The sequence below is a fragment of the Sebastes umbrosus genome, chromosome 11 (genome assembly GCF_015220745.1).
Source record: "Sebastes umbrosus isolate fSebUmb1 chromosome 11, fSebUmb1.pri, whole genome shotgun sequence".
Classification (NCBI taxonomy): Eukaryota; Metazoa; Chordata; class Actinopteri; order Perciformes; family Sebastidae; genus Sebastes; species Sebastes umbrosus.
The window spans coordinates 5410546-5431694 of NC_051279.1; the positions used below are offsets into that span (position 1 = coordinate 5410546).

At 40.9% G+C, this 21149-nt stretch overlaps 2 protein-coding genes across 6 annotated transcripts in view; one reads left to right on the top strand and one right to left on the bottom strand.

Moving 5' to 3' along the window:
* LOC119496646 (cysteine-rich venom protein) overlaps positions 1-21149 on the top strand; it is a 146835-nt gene that overhangs the window by 47624 nt on the left and 78062 nt on the right. The gene's annotated exons all lie outside the window — the stretch shown is intronic.
* The window catches only part of LOC119496645 (raftlin-like), a 128881-nt gene that overhangs the window by 44368 nt on the left and 63364 nt on the right, over positions 1-21149 (bottom strand). For both annotated transcript variants that reach the window (XR_005208756.1, XM_037784099.1), the window contains exons 4-5: positions 16841-16949; positions 6608-7094 (exon numbers count right to left, since the gene is read on the bottom strand). Coding sequence is in view for 1 of the 2 variants with exons in the window: in XM_037784099.1 (XP_037640027.1) it covers positions 6608-7094; positions 16841-16949 (596 nt within the window). In the remaining variant the exon portion in view is untranslated. The remainder of the gene's footprint in view (positions 1-6607; positions 7095-16840; positions 16950-21149) is intronic.

Genomic DNA, 21149 nt, shown 5'->3' on the forward strand with positions numbered 1-21149 from the left:
GGGTACAGCCCTAGAAATCTGTCTCTCTATGTGCAGACTTTTTGGTAGCTGAAAGGCACTGCAAGTCAGTGCATTCAAATGACTGAATATCACTTGCTTTTCCAAAACAACATGCTGTCCTGTCTGAGGGTGGGCTGTGATTTACTAGTTGCTTCACTGCAATGCATCATAGAGGAAAAAAAAAACACACCACAACATTATATTTCCCAGCTGCAAGTTGCAATGCAAATGTCAAAGTGGCTGAGCGTAAACCTGCATACAAATTCGATTTAACGCCACTAATTTCTTTAACGCAACTTGCGATTTTTAGGTTGTAGCGGGCTCAGTGTATCATACATCAGTGGTATCAAATGAGACTAGAAAACCTAAAGAATCCATTGGTATCAACCATGTCACATTAGCTTGTTGCGAAGGAGGCCAAATAACGATCCAAACTTGCGCTAATTTTTTCGAGGAAAAACTGGCATGGCCATTTTCAAAGGGGTCCCTTGACCTCTGACCTCAAGATATGTGAATGTAAATGGGTTCTATGGGTACCCACGAGTCTCCCCTTTACAGACAAGCCCACTTTATGATAATCACATGCAGTTTGGGGCAAGTCATAGTCAAGTCAGCACACTGACACACTGACAGCTGTTGTTGCCTGTTGGGCTGCAGTTTGCCATGTTATGATTTGAGCATATGTTTTATGCTAAATACAGTACCTGTGAGGGTTTCTGGACAATATCGGTCATTGTTTTGTGTTGGTAATTGATTTCTAATAACAAATATATACATACATTTGTATAAAGCAAGCAAATTTGCCCACTCCCATGTTGATAAGAGCATTAAATACTTGACAAATCTCCCTTTAAGGTACGTTTTGAACAGACAAAAAATTTGCGATTAATTTGCGATTAAATATTTTAATGGATTGGCGGCCCTATTTTTTTTTTTTTATTTCAAATGGGAGCCGGTGGTTGTTTCCGCTTTTATTTGCAGCCCACAGTGTGTTTCAGACGAAAAATGTCTGATAATTGCTTTTGTAGCATTAATTTATACAACAATATTGACCCTTCGCTAAGTGCCGTCTCTCGAACGCAGACTGGCCAATCATAGCGTAGTGTCGGCCAGCTTTGCCCAGGGTCCGACAACTATACAGCTGTGTTCCATAGACTCTCATGCAATCTTTTCAGATTGTCTTCAATTTCAGGCTGCTTTTGTGGATTTCTAGCTAGTCATGGTTAATTGTTGTGTGATAGTGATACTCGTTACCCGGAAAGGTTGGAAGGAGATTTCTAAAACGGTCTGTTCCGTTTCCACTGTGCTATGCTATCTACTGACGGTATACTGAATGTATTCACATGCTGCTTTTGCTTTTTAATCATTGGAAGTTAACAGTGAATAAAGAGCTACCTTACAGGAACAGTGTTGTTCCTTATTTTCATTGTCTTTTCTCTTGATCGCCAGGTGACGGTGGTTCACTTCTACACTGTGATCTGTGGGCTTTAGCATCTATCTGTATCTTTTTAACCTGTTTTTGCTGCTGAATCAGTTTGACATCCTGGATATATCCTTCAAACGTATATTACAGATCCTTCTGTCTGCTTCTCTCTGAAATTGCTTTTGCATGACATGAAACCATTTCCAAGCCATTTATAGTTGCTCTGACAGCTTGACGGAGTAGCAGCGGGTGGGCGGGGCTTAGCGAAGGATCAATTGTGACTCAGAATTCATAAAATGATATTAAAAATGACTTGATTATAGTAACGGATGATAAACTGATTGCATATACCTCATCCCTTCCCCCTGTGTAATTTGACATGTTCACTATGACTATGACAAGCTTTAGATACTACAAAAACATCTTGTGATTCCTGTGAGAACATCAGTGCAGGCTGCAGAAGAGCAGATACTTTATTGTTAGAGGGAACATGAGGTTAAGGTTCTTTGATCTTCAATAAACTCCATTAGTAACCAACATAAATCTCTAAAACGAGTCTCTTGCCAAGCTCACCGCTCCCCCTGTGCCACAGTGGCCTGTAAATGACAGCAGCAAACATTACTGTATAATAGAGCAGAGATCTGCAGGAGAGGAAACAGTGGTAATAATAGTGCCGCGTCATTTGCTTTTTGGCCGTGTAGCAAGAACAAGATTTGAAAGCCAGACGCTGTTCTCCAAGATCAATAACTTTACTAATGTTTCAGGGAATTATTATGCTCATTTCTGTGCTATAGGGCAGTCAAATCTTACCTAATGCCCCAATAATTTGATATTTATAGCTATACTTGCAAATCACACACATAGACGCACCGAAGAGTGTGACACAAAGAGTCCTTTGAACCTCGCACAAATCAATTACATCAACAGACGACTGCTAAAACTTTCAGAATAAAGTCTGTGCAGCCAACCTGGCTCTTGTTGTTGTCGCCAGCAGTCCGGCTAACAAGAAAATGAGCGCACGAGTGTCGTTAGGACGTTGAAAGCATGTTGCTTCAAAGACTTATCTGATGGCAGCCCGGCTGTCCAAATGACGAGGTCAGCGGCAGTCGCCCTGCCAGTGATCTTAGCAGCGTGGCTTTCCGACCTGACATGTCATCATTTCAACGTCTGTTTCTATAATCTGAGAAGCTGGACACTGATCCCATCAGAGCAGAGATAACACGGATCTCGAGGGGAATAGCAGGCAGCTGAAAAGACTCCCTCTGCACGATGACTAAGATGATTTCAGACTGATATTATTCAGGATTACACCTACAGTATGATAAAGCTCTTAATTTAAGCTCTTTACTTCATTGTATGCTGTTTGTTTGAAGCTCGTTTCCTGTGTTTGTAGCTTTGATGAATTTCTATCATGACAAGAAACTCTATCAATGCATCAGAGGAACAGAAATATCATCTTAAATGTTGACTGCACACCAATATCCTCTTTTTTTGGGTGAGCTTCTCACATCAGTTTCATGACGTCTCCTGCACACCTTCTTATCCCAACTCTCATACAAAATGCATTCATATAGGGCTGTCAAAGTTAACCCGATAATAACGCGGTAACGCAAATTTGTTCTAACGCCACTAATTTCTTTAACGCATTAACACAACTTGCAATTTTTAGGTTGTAGCGGGCTCAGTTTTAAAGCCAGAGTGAAGATACTGGTATCATATGAAACTAGAAAACCTAAGGAATCAATTGGTGCCAACTACTGTACGTCATACTAGCTTGTCACAAACTTACACTAAATTTTGGCAAGGAAAAACTGACATGGCTATTTTCAAAGGGATCCCTTGACCTGAAAATGGGTTCTATGGGTACCCACGAGTCTCCTCTTTACAGACATGCCCACTTTATGATAATCACATGCAGTTTGGGGCAAGTCATAGTCAAGTCAGCACACTGACACACTGACAGCTGTTGTTACCTGTTGGGCTGCAGTTTGCCATGTTATGATTTGAGAATATTCTTATGTTAAATGCAGTACCTGTGAGGGTTTCTGGACAATATTTGTCATTGTTTTGTGTTGTTAAAGTGGCAGTAGGCAGTACATTTTTGGCATCATTGGGCGAAAATTCCATAATAACCTTTCAGCATATTGTAATTCAATATTTGCCATTGTTTTGTGTTGATTTCCAATATTAAATATATACATACATTTGCATAAAGCAGCATATTTGCCCTCTACCATGTTAATAAGAGTATTAAATACTTCACAAATCTCTCTTTAAGGTACATTTTGAACAGATAAAAAATGTGTGATTAATTAATTAATTTGCGATTAATCGTGATTAAAAAATCTACAGCCCTACTTCATATAGGCCTACTACTGATTTTCGTATAGGTAATATTTTTCGAATCCAGAAAAGGTAACCTTGTCGTAGAGTGCATAAGTCGTTGGGGAAGAGCCGAGGTAAGGCTGAAAAAGAGATAAAATATGGTAAAATATAAATGTTTCCTCAGTATGTTCATAAAAAATAATCCAGGTGGCATTTAATTCCCTACAAAACGTTTTTGCTCATGCAAATGAGTTTCATCTGACAGTAGACACAGGGCTGTCTTATCCAGACATAAATGTACAGCTGTCTCCACCATGTTGTATTTTACGTTCAGTCCTTACACCAGAATCCCTTTCCTTCAAACCATCCAAGCATTTGAGTCTCCAAACTTATGAGCTCAGTTTCTATCCAGAGCTCCAGTCTCAGGGATGGTGATCATCTTTAAGCCACAGCTCCACTGCCAACGCTTGCACGCCGTTCACCTCGAGATCTGAGGATTAGCGAGGACAAGCCAGCAGTAGCCGAGACTCTTGGGCCTCCTCGGCAGACCGGGCATTAGTAGAGAGAGGGACATGGGAGCTTGGCATGCTTCCCGTACCACCCCGGCTGGCCGCTACACCAGCGCTAGCTGGCGTTGTCGCAGGGATTCAGGGGGATGAAGGTGGGGGTAGAGAGAGAGCTGTGAAGCTGAGGGAGGTAGAGGACGAGGCAGTGGGGGATTATCTCACTGCAAAATGCACTGTAGGAAGGCCCAGATGGACCAGTGGGCTGTGGTCTGCTGTGATGCCAAGTGTGTGTTAGCGCACACATAAAGACACACGCAAACAAAAGCACAAAGTATGTGCACACCAAAGAGTACATTCATTATGCAACACCCAGTATTAGGTGCTTTGAACCTAATCGCTTTGTACACTGTACATACAAATATATACAGCATATACACAAACACACAGACGGCAACACTCCCACTGGGATGTGTGTCCAATGCACAGTTTGCACATTGCACCGACACATATCACAAATAGGTTCTTCTATGAGAGGAGGAGAGACCGTAGGAGGGGGGGTGATAGTGGTGGGAGTCTCCATCTGTCAATCCGAAATGCTCAAATAAAACCCAAAACTATAAATGTCTGTGCTAATTTCAACAGCGCTCCCAGAAAAAGAGAGGTGTAGCTACGTATGCCTCACTTTATGCGAAGACGGGAAAAGCGAGCCGTGAAATGTGCAGTTTTTTTGGAAAAACCTGACAAAACTGCGGTGGCGAATTTCACAGACTTCGGCTAAGTGTGAGTGTGAATTTGTATGCGCCACAGCCATAAGACGACTCCCTTTGTGTAACGGATAGAGAGGATTATATCCCAAGGCAGCACATTGTTGTGTAACATTGAGGCAATACCAAGAAATGACACCTCCGCAGTTGCCAAGTGTTTCAAGAGGGATCTGCGGCGCCACGCTGTTCTTTAGTGAAACAGCCAAAAGGTGCGGCTTCAAATGAAACCACAACACAAATTTACACAGATATCTAGACCGATATTGGCTCAAGATTAGAAGCTGCCAGTTTGAATATCTGTGAATGGGAGACAAGGAGCTACAGTTAACAGTGGATGCCCCTGAGCGCAGGATTTAACCCCCGACCGCTTCAGCTGCTTTGGGACCAGCAGTCGACTCAGTTTGATGAGGGAGCTCACAGGCGTGAAAGTCTAGAAACGTGCAGCGTAAAAAACATCATTTTGGAATTGATAAATGCTAAGACAACATTCAGCTGATGTCCATAAATGATGCAGAAACCAGCCTCGTCAACATTGAGCCTTTCACAGTTTTGACCTTTAATTATGTTTCTTTAATTATCATCCCTCATTAGGCCTTTCTGTGTAATTTGTAAGGATAGCTGTGTGGCGGGTCTCGTGTCATTTGGACTTGTCAAGTTTTAAAGCTTTGTAAAGTTCCTACATTTTAACATTTAATTATACAGCCCCTGTTGGGCCAATTAGTGTAATTTCCTTTAAAGGCTCTGTTCACCCAAATAAAAAGATAGCATATTTGCTCAATCCCCCCCCCCCCGGTGATATTTAGCCATGCAAATACTGTAGGTTTTATTCGCCCACGTTTTGAGATATCTGCCTCTGAGGTTTCTGCCTCCACCCCAGTGCAATGGCAGTGAACAGAATTTTGTGTTTGTTGTGCTTAAAGAAAATTTACATTTTAAAATTGTAAATAGATGCAAAAACCCATTTTTGCATGGGAGGAAAAAAGCAGGAAGGAAGCCTTTAAGATAACCTTTGTTGTTATTGTGCTGAATTTGTTCAGGAAAGGAACACAACGGTATATATATATTTCCTGTTGATTCTTAGGGCAAAAATCTGGCGATGCGATATGATACGGGGGTAATGATTCAATATATTGGGATATATTGTGATTTTTTTTTAAATCGAATTTTAGGAAAACTGTCATAGTTTAAAGTAGGGATGCACCGATACCGATACCAGTATCAGGTCCGATACTGTGTTCATGTATAAATTTATATCTATGTATTTATTTGTCAAAGCTTTGAAGCCCAAGAAATGGGATTCGGGACAGCCCTATTATTCAGTGTAACTGCAGCACACGGGATGTTTCCATTTCCATTAACCTGAACAGGAATCATCCAAAACAAATTGGTTCAAAAGAATGTGTCAACACATACCTCACTACGTTATTCACCTACTGTTGCAATTACTTTGTCTCCACTCTTTTCCCCCAGATTCATTCATTTCTCTCAGCATGTAAGAACTTTACAGCCCTAATTTGCATGTGTTTTTTTGCTTATCACATCAGTTTCCTTTGTTTGAGTTTATGACGGCAACCATAGAGACCACTCACCGTCGCCCCTCCGCAGGCGGTATCTAGGCCTCTCCTTTGCATCTCTGTCACTGTCTTTGTTGTTATTGTGGCACGGCGACTCCTCCTCCGTCAGCTCCTCCGTCAGCTCCTCACTGTGCTCCAGATCTCCCTCTGGTATTGGAGACGCCACAGGCGAGACCGCGCCCTGACTATCCTCCACCCCGCTCCCTGAATGGTTCCCAGTGTTCTCACTTTGATTCTTCTCCTCGTCCGGCGCTCCTTCCCCGGCCTCCTCATTCCCGTCTTTGTGCACCGCGTCAGCCTGAGCTCCGAGTGCTGCGTGGTTTGTGGGGCTCGAGGGGTTCGAGGGGCTGCAGCTGCCCAGGGAACCGAGCACAGAGCTGGGGCTGGAATGCAGGGAAAGGGAGGGGGTGTCTGGTTGTCGGATCCTGGTGCATGGGGCTCCATAGGGTTCCTGGACAAATCCCACGAACATCACGCCCTGGTCAGCAGCATCCTGGATCTGCTGTTGAGAGCATGAACATAAAAAAAAAAAAATTAGAATGATAACAACAAATTTTACAAATTTAAGTGATGAGACTGCTACTTTGCCTTTACGTATTTTGATTTGATTAGAGCTAAAACAAGTAGTCAATTGAAAGAAAATGAATTGGCAACTATTTTGATTTAAAGGAATACTTCACCAACAAAATTACCATTTGTTTTTCTCACATTTCTCCATGGTAAATGAACAATCAATAAACGGAGAAGAGAGTTGATGAATTGAAATAAATGGGGGCTGCGTTTAACAACAGCAAAACTCTATCAAAACATACGCTGACAAACTCTCACGCAGCTCGTGCAGTATAATCCAAGTCTCATTTATCCAGTCGTATGCTCACTTCTTCCCAAACGCATACATCTTCTCTAAAACCTTACTATTTAAAACACTAACGCATAAACAGTCTCATGCTTGTGCAGGCACACTACCTGTGAGTGTTTTAAATAGTAAGGTTTTAGAAGCTGCGTGTGTCTGGGAAGTAGTGAGCATACGACTGATAAATGAGACATTAGATTATTCTCAGTGTCCGAAATTAACTTTTTGACTCACCGGCCAAGGGGACTGGTAAAAAATCCACCGGACATGCTTACTTTTTCCCGTCCAAAATAATAAATTGCCTGTTTGTGATTTGTTTCTTCCGAACCTTCCAAGATTTACTCGCCAAACGGAAAATCTACCCACATTTGAAGCTTGGCTGGTGTTAATTTTGGACCACGAAACCTCAGCACGAGTTGTAAGTGAGTTAACGGATGTTTTGATATAGTTTCACTGTTGTTAAACACGGCCCCCATCTACTTCAGTTATATGATTCTCCGTTCACCGTGGAGGCATGCGAGAGAAAAGTTTTCTTTAAGAATTCAAGGTAACATGGGGTGAGTCATTGATATACAAATGGTCATTTTGTGGGTGAAGTATTCCATTAAGCAAAAATGCCAATCATTCTCTGCTTCCAGCGTCTCAAATGTGATAATTTGCTGCTTTTCTTTAACATAAATGATAGTAAACTGATTATTTTTGTATTACTATTGCTTGGACAAAACAAGCTATTTGAAGATGTTACCGGATGCTTTGAGAAATTGTAATGGGCATTTTTTCCACTATTTCTTCTACAATTTGCAGACTAAACGATTTATTGAATAATCAAGAAAGTGATTGGCAGACTAATCAGTGATAAAACTAGGGCTGTCAAAGTTAACGTGATAATAATGTGTTAACGTAATTTCATTTTAATGCCACTAATTTCTTTAACACATTCACGTAACTTGCAATTTTGAATTACCCTAGAGATCTCGGGTGTGAAGCTGCTGTTGCACTTAATATATTTGGGTTTGGAGCATCAGCAAAATGCCAAAAAAAGTAAATTCAGGATGCAAAATAAGACCAACCTATGAAGCAGAACATATACAACAAGTTATTTCCCAAGAGATCTCAACCTGAATCCAAACTTTCAGAATTAGTTTTCAGATCAATTATCTTGAAATGGAATTGTTTTTCCCCACAATCCTTTTCATGGAGATCTCTGCATCTGTTGGATCTTTGTTGTTTCTACCCCCCCTCCGTTTCTTTTTTGTCCCAGCAGCTTCTCCAATCACTCAGTTGTTGATTAGATTGGAGCGGCCACAACCCGAGTCAGGCACGGGCCACATCACAAATCCAGCGCTCCATTTTTTCTGTTTTCATTGTCATCTGGCATTTTATGTCAATATTGGGATTCTGCCAAGGAGCGAGATTGAAACTTTAGCTGTCAGAGAATGTTAATGATGCCATTCTCCATTTGTGCCCCCCCCTCCACCAACCACCACCACCCCCCCAAGCAAAGGCGGTGCCCGTCTCTATCTGGAGCCACAGTGAGGGAAGAGAATAGAAATCAAATCAAATCGCAGGTTATTCACTATGAAATTAAATTGGAAAACAGTCACATTGTTTCCAGCCATATTGTTTAATATCAGTGAACGCTCTCTGGGTGCTTCCACATCATATTCCCCCATACCAATATGTTGAAATGGAATTGCTGAGATAAAAGGGAACTGTTGTATCTCATTTAATGGTAATGCAGTCAGAGAGCGAGAGCGAGAGATGAATGGCTTTGGCTGTTCAATGTCGGTGCAGTTGATCTCAAAGTAGACTCGAATAGTGTGCTGTAATGATTGAATTTATTTTTAGTACCATTATCATTATAATTTTATAAAATCCTGTGTTTGACAAAGTAGAACCATTCAGATTAGATCCACACTCCCAACATCACGACACAGACAGCAGATCAACCACAAATATACTGTAAGTGAACACACAGTGTAAGTGACAAAATAAATCACAAAATATGTCAAGTCAAATATAGCACTGATTTGTCTTTCAAAAGAATTCAATGTATATCAGTAAATAACTAGCTGGATAAATACAGTTGTCAGAGTTGATTCATTGATTAGCTGACCGACAGAAAATGAACAGACAACAACTTTGGTAATTGATCAGACATTTAAATCATTTATTTAGCAAAAGTTTTAAACATTTGCTGTTTCCAGCTTCTTCAATGCGAACATATACCGTTATCTGTGTTTTGTATCATTGTAAATTATAAGTATGTCCATTTTAGGGCTGGGCAATATGACGATATATATTGTCAAAACAATATAAAAATGTTTATTGTATATATTTTTTCTATATCGTTTCTATCTCAATATAGGCTAGGCCTATATTTATTTATTTTTTTTCTATAATTTCACTTAAAACTTTTTTGCACTCAAATCCTTATAATGAAAAACTACTCCGTACTTTTCATTTGTCAAGTATTTAATTCACATAGGAGTATAAGCTTTACTGTGTGGTTATTTCATATAGACTATTTATTTATTGAATAACCAGAAAACATGCTATATCGTGACATATATTGTTATCGAGATATGAAATTACCTATATCTTGATAGAAGATTTTGTCCATATGCCCAGCCCTAGTCCATTTGATGTAATGAAGCGGCCATAAAAACACAGTTTGTCTTGGGTTTGCGTATTTCCCTCAGGTGGCAACCTCCGGGGCTGAAAAGCGAAGCCAATGCTGAAGTGCCTTAAACTTGCATTCCTTCTAATAGCCAGCAGGGGGCGACTCCTGGTTGCAAATAGAAGTCTGATTGTATAGAAGTCTATGAGAAAATAAGCCTACTTCTCACTTGATTTATTACCTCAGTAAACATTGTAAACATGAGTTTATGGTCTCAATCATTAGTTTCAAGTCTTCTTATTCATTCATTTAGTAAATTATGGTCCCATTTAGAGTCAAATAGACCATAAAGCAGGGGATGCTTTAGGGCGGGGCTACCTTGTGATTGACGGGTCATTACCACGGCGTTGTCCGGTCTGGGAGTTGTCCGTGTTTTCATTTTAGAACTTTAACCCTTTCACAGTGTGTTTTCAGTTTGTGAAAGTTAGTTGTAACATTTCGGTCGCCTATAAATTATGGATGCATCGATCTGACTTTATCATTCTCGATACCGATAGCAATACCTGGGCTTTGGTTATCGGCAGATACAGAGTACCAATCCGATACCAGTGTTTAATTAATAAGCTGTATGCCTCACTGTGTGGAAGTGACTGGGATCATTCTTTTATGTATAAGACAACATCAGGCCTGACTTAAACATCACTCTCTTAACTTTGTGGAACAAAATGTAACAAATAATTACGTAGATATGAATTTATTGAATTGATATTTATTAATAAAATAATAAATCGCACACCAGCAACTTAATAAAAAAATCTTCGAAATTACCAGTGATTACAATTCAATTGTAAACCCTTTTAATGCAGCAACAAATTGCTCAAAACTTAAACAGGAATTAAAATATCAGTATATAATGTATATGGCATAAAAAACAGAATTGAATTGAATAGATCGGCTCCATTGTCACCAATACCCGATCCAGCTATTTGAGTCAGTATCGGCCCGATATACGATCCTGTATTGGTATCGGTGCATCCCTACCAAAAACTGCTTATTCAGCGTTCAGTTGTACTTAGCTCCACCCTCTCGTATCACTTCTGGTTCCAGAAAAAAACAAATGGTGATGGCCAAAATGCCGAACTCGAGGCTTCAAAACGGTAGTACTCAAAACAATGGGTGACGTCACGGTGACTCCGTCCACTTCTTATATATAGTGTGATTTCCCTCAGCTAAAACATCATATAGCTTCACCTAAAAGACGAAACAAGACAATACATAACATGTATTATGTATACTGTCGGACAGTGTGGAGTAAGACTTTTCATTTTATAACCTTGAAGATATAAGCTAAAGGGAAACAAAAGGGGTAAACTGGATGATATATGGCTAATTGAATATGGGAATAATTGTTTGTTTCAGCCCTTCAAGAGTCCCATAATGTAAACACTATTGGGATCTACTATAATGCATAAAATTAGCATTTGTGTAAACTTCTTAATCTAAATGAACAGATGTTGCACTGGCTTAGATGGATCAACCTCAGGTCAAGGAAATGAGGTTTCGAGGTCAAAAACCAAACTTTGCGTCGCATCATTTCTCTTCATTAAGCGAAATGACGCCGAGCACAGACTTGATGAAAAATATTCTGGAAGCAGCTTCCCTTATTCTGCCACCAGAATATCAACAGCCTGCAGTGAAAAACCCATTTCAATTTTGACTTGAGACCACATTTCCTATTTCCCCCGTAAGTTATTAAAGTGGCACCAGGAGGAGGTGTCTGAAGGTCAAGATGAAAACCCCGGAGAGAGAGATGGAGCAGGGCAGAGAGATGACGGAAAGAGAGGCCGAGGGATAACGACAGAGATTGAGATGGCGAGGAAGAGAAAGGGAAGAAAATGAGAGGGGAAAAAAAGAAGATGAAGAGGAAAAACAGGAGGAAACAGAGAGAGGCTGAAGGGAATGGACTTCTCCACTCACTCCTCTACCACTCATCCATGTCCACTTCCCTTTTAATAGATTTCTAGCATGGCCTCCTCCTCCTCCTCCAGCAAGCCTGCAGCAGCTCAGTAGATTGAAATGATAACCAACAGTAATGAGGTCCTACAGGACCGCGGTTGCATGACTAATCGAAGGGCAAAATGTACAGAAAGGTTCAGAAGCGAGGCTTCAAAGGCCGACATCGCGCTCGGTAATATACAGATTAGGCAGGGGGCGTTTGAATCATGATGACGCAGCATAACCAGCTCACAAGAGAGAAGGGTGTGTTCCCATATATCATCTGAAGTGCCATTTCAAACAGGCTTTCTACAGCAGTGCATTCATAACAGTGACATGCGCTACAGAGCCAATTCATTATCAGATCAGTGAATAATGTGATTCTTGCTCCTGTTCGCTGCTTTTATCTCCTTTATAGAAAATACAGAAATGTTAAGCTATTTGGTTTGCAAATGAACATTAGCCTTGAACGCATCTTTTAGTATATTACGTACTGACTGAATTTGACAGGACAAACTGCAGCACGGCAAAACTAATCAAAGTTTAACTCTGTTGGTCACTTTGAACCAGGCTGAAACTGCTCAGAACATCTTAGATGCTGAGGTTAATAGTAATCAACCTGATCTCATGGGAAGACGTATAAACAGCACGACATTACTAGGACATTCTGCATGTCATGAGAACGCATTTTAGCCTTTTCGCGTCTTTTTGTCACAAATGAACAAAAAACAAAACAAAAATATAAATTATGATAACGGCTGCACTTAAAGCTGAAGTAGGCGAGATTGGAGCAAATATGATTAAAAAGAGTTATTTCTATAAAACGGTCGCTATATCATGACAGTGGTGCATGAAACAGGTAACCTGAAAAAAATCATATGCCTCTGTGTCCTCCGGTGCTCCTAACAGCATCTGCAAGATTTTACAGACCAGAGGAAAACAAACAGTAAGAGCTGATCTGAGGTCTGCTGTCCGTCTGCTGTCTATGAGAGCCGGCTGTCAATCACTCGCGAACTCCGACCAAACGGTCAAACTAGGCAGCGCTGATCAAATATGAATCAATATTATGTTACGTTAATTACTATTTCTCGCCTCAAATGTTTTCAGAATCATCTTGTAGTGCACGGTTTAGCTATGAAATGAGAAAGTTTGTGAAGCCACCGCCATTGTGAAATCTGGTGAAGGAACGCCAACTTCCGGTCACATGACCGGAGCACAGCCAATAGGAACGCTCTCTCAATGAAATAACCTGTCATTGGTCGAAGTCTCCCGTCACGGGAGTTTTTAAAGCCTGAAAACAGAGCCATGAGGAGGTGCAGAAGTCTAGTTTTCTCTCAGAACACTTGAATTACAATATGCTGAAAGGTTATTATGGAAAATTTGCCCAATGATGCCAAAAACATACTGCCTACTGCCGCTTTAAGTTTAGTAAAAATATCATGGTTGGGCTTGAAATAAGTATGTAAACCAAGTACAAAACGTATCGAAACGTAACTCAAATGACACGCCAAAAACAAGATTTTTTTTTTTTTGCACACAAAATGACAATTACTGTGTCATTCATACGCCATTTAAGTGCAACCTGGCTGTAATAATCTACTACAAGCACATTTCCAGTAGCAGTAGCCGAAGCCTGTCGACATGGCTCGTATTAGAGGAGTTGCAACACAATCAAAGTTGTAAAGTTTCCACTAATTCATACCTGACAACTCCTGAAATACACACAAGTCATCACCACCCCTATGTTTTCTTTGTTATCTTTTGAAGCAGCAATTACGTTTAAAAAAAACGTTTTCATCGTCGCTCCTACAACACCGTGTACTGCATTGGCAACTGCCTCCGAGCGATCTGTGACAGGCTGCAGTTAAAAGCCCTCAGCCTGACAGCAGCGTGCTTGCCAGCAGGTTTAGCCATGTGGTTGATTCACTAAAATACAACTTGTAAACATACAGACATTGTGTTTCTCTGAACCTGCAGACAGGGTGACATTCTGAACAAAGTAGACATGTGCTACTGTACGGATCTACTGTATGTCCTCTGAGCCCTGTCTCCTTAAAATGTCCTACCCATACAACTAAACTGCATGCTCAATTATGTTTGGAAGGAAACATATTTTGATGCGGATTACGTGTCTTTGACGTATCACAAATTTGTTTGTAAGTCTGCGGATAACGCAGCAGTCATTATGTTGTTGCTCTGTACTTGGGATGTCACGATACCAGAAATCTAGTAGTCGATACCAATACCAGTGAATTTCCACGGTTCTCGATACCCATTCGATACCGCGGTAAAAAAGAAAAAGAAAAAAGGAAAATTTTGAGACTTTATTCCACAGTTATAGCTCAATGACTGTAAGAAAACAGCAGAGGCTGTACACGCACACACACACTCTCTCTCTCTATAATATATCCTCAGATTGCAAGCAGTAGTTTAAATTCACTGACATGGTGACAGACCATTAGACCATTACATATTCATTTTTATTTTATTTTGATGACAATAAAAAAAGCACCGCTTTTCAGCGATTTAGCAATAAACAACAAAAGATTCAGAAATTCAGTTCAGTTCAGTTTTTTCCCCCCACGAGTGAATCCTCATCTCAAACAAATCAATAAAGGATCTCTGAAAAAGTAAACAAACCCAACATCTCCACGCTGCTGCATGGTGCTGTTGTGTGAGTGTGTGTGTGTGTGTGTGTGTGTGTGTGTCAAACTCCGACACACAGAGAGCAGAGGACAGAAGCCTTCAGAGAGTTACTCGCCAAGCGGGAAATCCACCCGCATTTGGCGCTTGTTAATTTCGGACCCTGGTTACAGACATCGTACGGTACCTTTGGTACTGTAGAAAAAGAGTACAGTCACGTTTTTAGAATTTTGGCATCGACTTGGTACCGAAGTACCGGTTCTCGTGACATCCCTACTCTGTACACACGACATCTATTGCACGTCTGTCGAGGGATCCCTCCTCTGTTGCTCTGCCTGAGGTTTCTTCCATTTTTTTGCCCTGTTAAAACGTTTTTTGAGGGGGGAGTTTTTCCTTATCCGCTGTAAAGGACAGAGGATGTCGTATCCTGTACAGAATGTAAAGACCCCTGAGGCTGATTTGTGATATTGGACTACAACAAATACAATTGACTTGACCTAATCATACTCTTGTCCGCACCAGAGTGGTTTCCAAGCAAACCAAAACAAAGGCTGCCTGCGAGGGCATTTGTTGAGATGGACACAGGTAAATGACAGGTAAATATGAGTGGGAGAGGACTGACCTGGACTTCTGCAGAAGTCCGATGTTTGCTTGACCTCTGGACCAAAGAGAACATACAGAATATGCTAAATAAAGTCCACAAAAATAGTGACGTTTTGATAATCACTAGTCGATTATTTTAAGTTAAAAACTTTGACAGCAATATATCAAAGTCTGTGATTCCCTGCATAGAAGTAGCAGCTCTCGTGACACAAAAAAATAAATTTGCTCCTTCGTACACGCCCATCAGCAAATCATTTTTAAAATTTGGTCTGCTTTAAAGTGTGCACTGTGAAACCGAACCAGACTAACTGGAAAAACTAACCAAAAGTATCAATTTCACTCTGATTAGACTAGCCAAATGGACTATGGCTTTGGAAAGCGGTTGTAGTGTTTCTGGTTTGTTTCAATGTCGTAGTCATTTTAATCCAAACCATGATGTTTTTTTACTAAACCTAACCCAGTAGTTTTGTTGCCTAAACCTAACTAAGTAGTGTTGTTTTGTTTTTTTAATTTACAATGTTAACAACGTGTTTAAAACTGTGACCATAATCCGGTAGAAAATACGATTCCCTTGAAACTTAATTGAGAATGCAGTTTAGTTGTATTGGAACTAGGGCCATCAAAGTTAATGCAATAATAACCCCTTTAACACACATTTGTTTTAACGCCACTCATTTCTTTAACTCATTAATGCAACTTGTGTTTTTTAGGTTGCAGCGGGTTCAGTTTTAAAGCTAGAGTGAAGATACTGGCATCATATGAAAACTCAAGGAATCCATCAGCACCAACCAAGTCATACTAGCTCATCGCGAAGGAGGCTAAATAACGCTCCAATCTTAGTCAAAATGGTGAGGAAAAACTGCAATGGCCATTTTCAAAGGGGTCCCTTTACCTCTGACCTCAAGGTATGTGAATGAAAATGGGTTCTATGGGTACCCACGAGTCTCCCCTTTACAGACATGCCCACTTTATGATAATCACATGCAGTTTGGGGCAAGTCATAGTCAAGTCAGCACACTGACACACTGACAGCTGTTGTTGCCTGTTGGGCTGCAGCTTGCCATGTTATGATTTGATCATATTTTTTATGCTAAATGCAGTACCTGTGAGGGTTTCTGGACAATATCTGTCGTTGTTTTGTGTTGTTCATTAATATCAGTAATATATATATACACATATGTTTGTATAAAACAAGCATATTTGCCCACACCCATCTTGATAAGAGTCTTAAATACTTGACAAATCTCCCTTTAAGGTACATTTTGAACAAATAAAAAAATTAATTTACGATTAATCACAATTAACTATGGACAATCATGCAATGAATCGTGATTAAATATTTTAATCATATGACAGCCCTATTGGGAACGTCATTTTGTGGGAGTATTTGATGTTAGAATATGCATCTAGCCATGTACTTGGAATACAAGCTACTACATCCATCCCTCTCGCTCCCTTCCTTCCTGCATCCCTCATTCCAGCTGGGCACAAAGTGACAAAACCCTTCAGCTTGGCATTTGTAAAGCAGCCCTACCTTCTTGACGTAGCCCTGGATGAGCTCTGGGGTGGGCACCTGCTCGGCAGACAGACACTCTTCCAGCTGTAGTTTGTACGGTGGGCAGACAGACTGGCTCCTTTCCACCCTGCAGGCACCACAGTGGGGGGGAGAGGACAATGAGTTTCAGCCTTTCAGCCAGCCAGCCTGCTCTCGACACATGAGGGTACCCATGCATTCACACACACACACATGCACACAAACACGCATTCACAAACAACCCTAAATTAAAACAATTACAGCCATAAAACATCCACAAACAGGGTGCTATTCACAGGCCCCGGCGTCAAATCTATAATACAAAAATAACCCCCCATCAACAAATTACACTGCATCAAGAAGCTTTGTTAATGTTACAGCCCTCCCTGCTGAGGCCGTATCTGTATTTGGAGCAGGGAGAATCTATTTATATGGTGTTGTATTTTCCTATTCTGTCCTCTGGAGGAAATCCCAGAGCTAGCCCTGAGGAGACTAATGCCCCGGCTTCCACCTCCCTGCTTCTCATCCTGTTGACAAGGGGAAGAAGCCCCACACGCCCTTTTCCTCAGTGTGCTACAGAGGCTTTGTGCATATACAGTGTGTGTGTGTTTGTGTGTGCTCTGCATGGGCTCTGGTTTGACACGGACACTTGATGTGTGGGAGGGTAAAAGATGCATGCGTGCAAGCTGGTGTGCGTGTCAAAGGCTCCCAGTTCACGCAAAGCCTCCCTCTGAGTGCACATACATGTCACTGTATGCACGTCCATGCCTGTGTGTGTGCGTATGTTGCAGTGATTCTTCTGTCATGCCCCTCGTTGGATGCAGATTGAGCTGTTTAATGTATCAATTATGAACAACATGTGGGAAATTAGTAGGAAATCAAGGAATAGTTTACTGGATATATGTTTATCTTGCAACTCTCAAAGATATAGTTTGGGGCATAATTCCCTTTTTTACATTTAGATTTCATTCCTCAAATGTCTTGTTTTGTCCACAAAGTAAAGAAACCAGAACATTTTCACATTTAAGAAGCTGGAATCAGATCATTTTTACTTTAAAAAAAAAAAAAGAATGACTCAAACCGATTAATCGATTATCGAAATAAAATAGTAGGCGATTAATTTAATAGTTGACAGCTAATCGATTAATTGATTAATCGCTTCAGCTCTAAAACAAAGAATAATAAATGTTTCAATTAGTGAGCTTTATAGGTGCTGTTTTTTGTTTGTTTTTTATATATGGACAGAGCTTGGCTAGCGTTTTCCCCCTGTTTTCAGTCTTTATGCTATGCTAAGCTAACCAGCTGTTGTCTCCAGCTTCATATTTAGCACACTGATATGAAAGTCAATCTTCTCATTTAAGTCCCGGCAGAAAAGTGAATACATTTTTTTTATAAATATTCCTTCAATGTGATTTTACTGAAAACACACTGTCAATTAAACCAACTACATTTTACCTTTTATTTTCACTTGTGTTATTGTTGTTCACATGAAAAATGCATAATTAAAGGGACACTCCATCTATTTAATAATGTACTTACGTAAAGTTCGGGAATTTGCAAGAGACAGATTTAAAAAAGGAACGGTCAAAATCTGTGACTTTTAGTCCGTACAGTGGGATATGTCAAGATTCAAAAACACTGAATCCTACACTTCGCATAATGCATCTCAATAGACTCTTTCGTTAGGCCCTCCCTGCCTGGTAAAAATACAGTTTGTCATTAATGATATTTATAAAAAAAAAAGAAATGTGCAGTCTCCAAGCCCAAGATGAGAAACTTTTCTCAGACTTGACAAAGCTCCTTCCAGAGCTAGAGAAGACACAACTGTTTCCACAGGCTGTGTAACACCACCTGTGACTAGTAAATTCACTTTCACATATAAAGTTGGAGGAGTGCCCCTTTAAAGTTTGCCCAGGCTGCCAGAGTTTTTATACACAAAAGATACAAGCCTCTCTCATATTCACAGGGAACCCGAGACCAAGATAAGCTTCTTTATTCTCTCCGAGTGTTTGCTCGATGAGCCTCACCTGCTTCTCTTTTGTGCCCTGTCAAAAATACACCTTTTCCACATTACATGTCATTTTACTGTCTGAATAAATGTTGCTAACCTGAATCTTCATAGGCTTGTTAGAGCGAAAGCACCCTTGTATTTTCCCCTCATGAATCAGAATCACACCGTTTGAAAATCACTGCATTATCACTCTAAACCCCGGCTTTCTTTCTGTTTGACTTCACAGCACAACCAATAGCCCGAACTTATGTCATCCATCCAAAAAGACAAAACATAGTCACAACACTTCTACCCTACTGTCGCTGACTCCCGTCGCTATGCGTATATATCGCTGTCGCAGCACACAGCGGAGCAGAAACTGGGCCGACTGACTCGTTAAGTACAAACTTCACACACTCTGTGAAACATTCATTACGACGAGCTGAGAGCCGCCGCTCGCTTTTTCGCAGCGTCATAACATTCAAAGGCACGATGGCAGAAGCCTGGTGGCACTGTCAAAAAAGGTGGATGTATCCCCTGTTGGTTGCGACATAGATCACAACCAACCAGCTTGATGCTCCAGGCACATCTTCAGGGAACAAAACAGAGATACAGACAGCACAGTATTGTGTATGGAGTGTAGTTATAAGTGCAAAACATTTGCTGTTTTTCCTTTCTGACGTTCTAAATTATTATACTTGTACTATAGACCTTACTCACTGTACTGAGAGGTCTGTAGGTGCCCCTGTGTGCTGCAAGTTAAGAGGCAGCTTCAAAGGATGAAATAAAAAGCTTTTTTTTCATAGTGATATAAATTAATTTTGGAGACGAATTAAATCTCCAGTTGATCATTGAAAATCAAACAACACTAAAAAAAACGATTCAGTCCTTCTGAAATGTGTTGCGCCGAGAAGATGTCAGTTCTTTTTAAGCAGTGAATAACTCATTTTCTAATGAAGCTCTGAATGAAAGGAGACTTCTGCAGGCCAAGTGTCGGAGAGGGAGAGAGGTTTGTGTGAGAACAACAATTCAAACAGTGCACTCGGTCCTGGAGGGAGGCCTCGGGTTAAAAATAGCAGCTGCATCACCTGCAGTCCATCTTCTCTGTGTGAAACGATGACTTTTCATGCAGCGTGCAGCACCGGCTGTCAACCTCTGAGGTCTCGTGTGGTTAGACGGGTGTCAAATGCCTGCCTGCCTGCTCGCCCACCTACCTGGAGCTCCCTCCTGGGTGAAGACACCTGCTAAACCCCCTCCCCTCCTCTCTTCCTTGTCTGCCCCACAGATGGGTCACATGCTTTGTTTCGCCATTGAACATCTTGTGTTGGACTAATCACTCCCACCGGAGCTGAACGTTCACGTGGTAACTAATTGCGAATTACCTGTTAATGGCTTGCTTTGGGATTTGTTTTTAGCAGTGCAGTGGCTACATCATTTGTAAATGTGCGGTTTCCAATTACGCGGTGTTCACTGGGGTATGAAAAGGGATTGTCTTGACATATTATTGTTTTTCAGTGGAAGTCAAACTGTAAAAAAAGGTTTACAAGCAGTTTAGTCTTTGTTTGTTTAAAATTGAAACCTTCTCAGAACAAACCTGCACACTCAATTAGATCTCACCTTCTTTTTTCAATTATCGACTGGGCACCATTTGCGGCAATAAGCGCTAAATTCTTTGGTGTTTCTGTAAATGGAGTTTTTGCTCTTTTACTTGTCTGCTCAGCCACAGTCACTATCACTGCCCATTACCAGGGATGATACTGAGACTTTGGACTTGAGTCAGACTTAAGCCACAGAAATAAGGACTTGACTTACTTGAGATTTGAAAGCAAAACATTCTCAAATTTTGACCTGGTGGATCTTATGGCTCCAAATAGGTAAAAAACATAAAAACATTTTAACATGGAAGTCAGTGAACATGAGTGAAAATGTGAATTCCCTCCTGTTCTTTCTGCATCAGGAGCAGAGCCCTGCCACCAGACCTCTCACCCACCTCCATCACCCACCGCCCATCTATTGCTATGACGACACAGTCAGGGAGCAACTGAACCCATGTTTAGCGCTCTGTCGCTGTGGAGCTTTAATAATAGAGCATACCTCTCCTAATGTCACATTTTCACGCATTTGTGAATAATTTCACCGGAGCAAATCCCCTCTCATGGTTTTTAGTACGTACCTCTTTATTTTTCCTCTTTCTCCATCTCCCTCACACGCTCTCCACCCTTCTCCTCCCTCTCAACCCATCCCTCTCTTTCAATCCCTCTCTCTCTCTCTCTCTCTGCCTGTGCATGCGGGAGCTCCTTGCAATTACCCAATAATGAT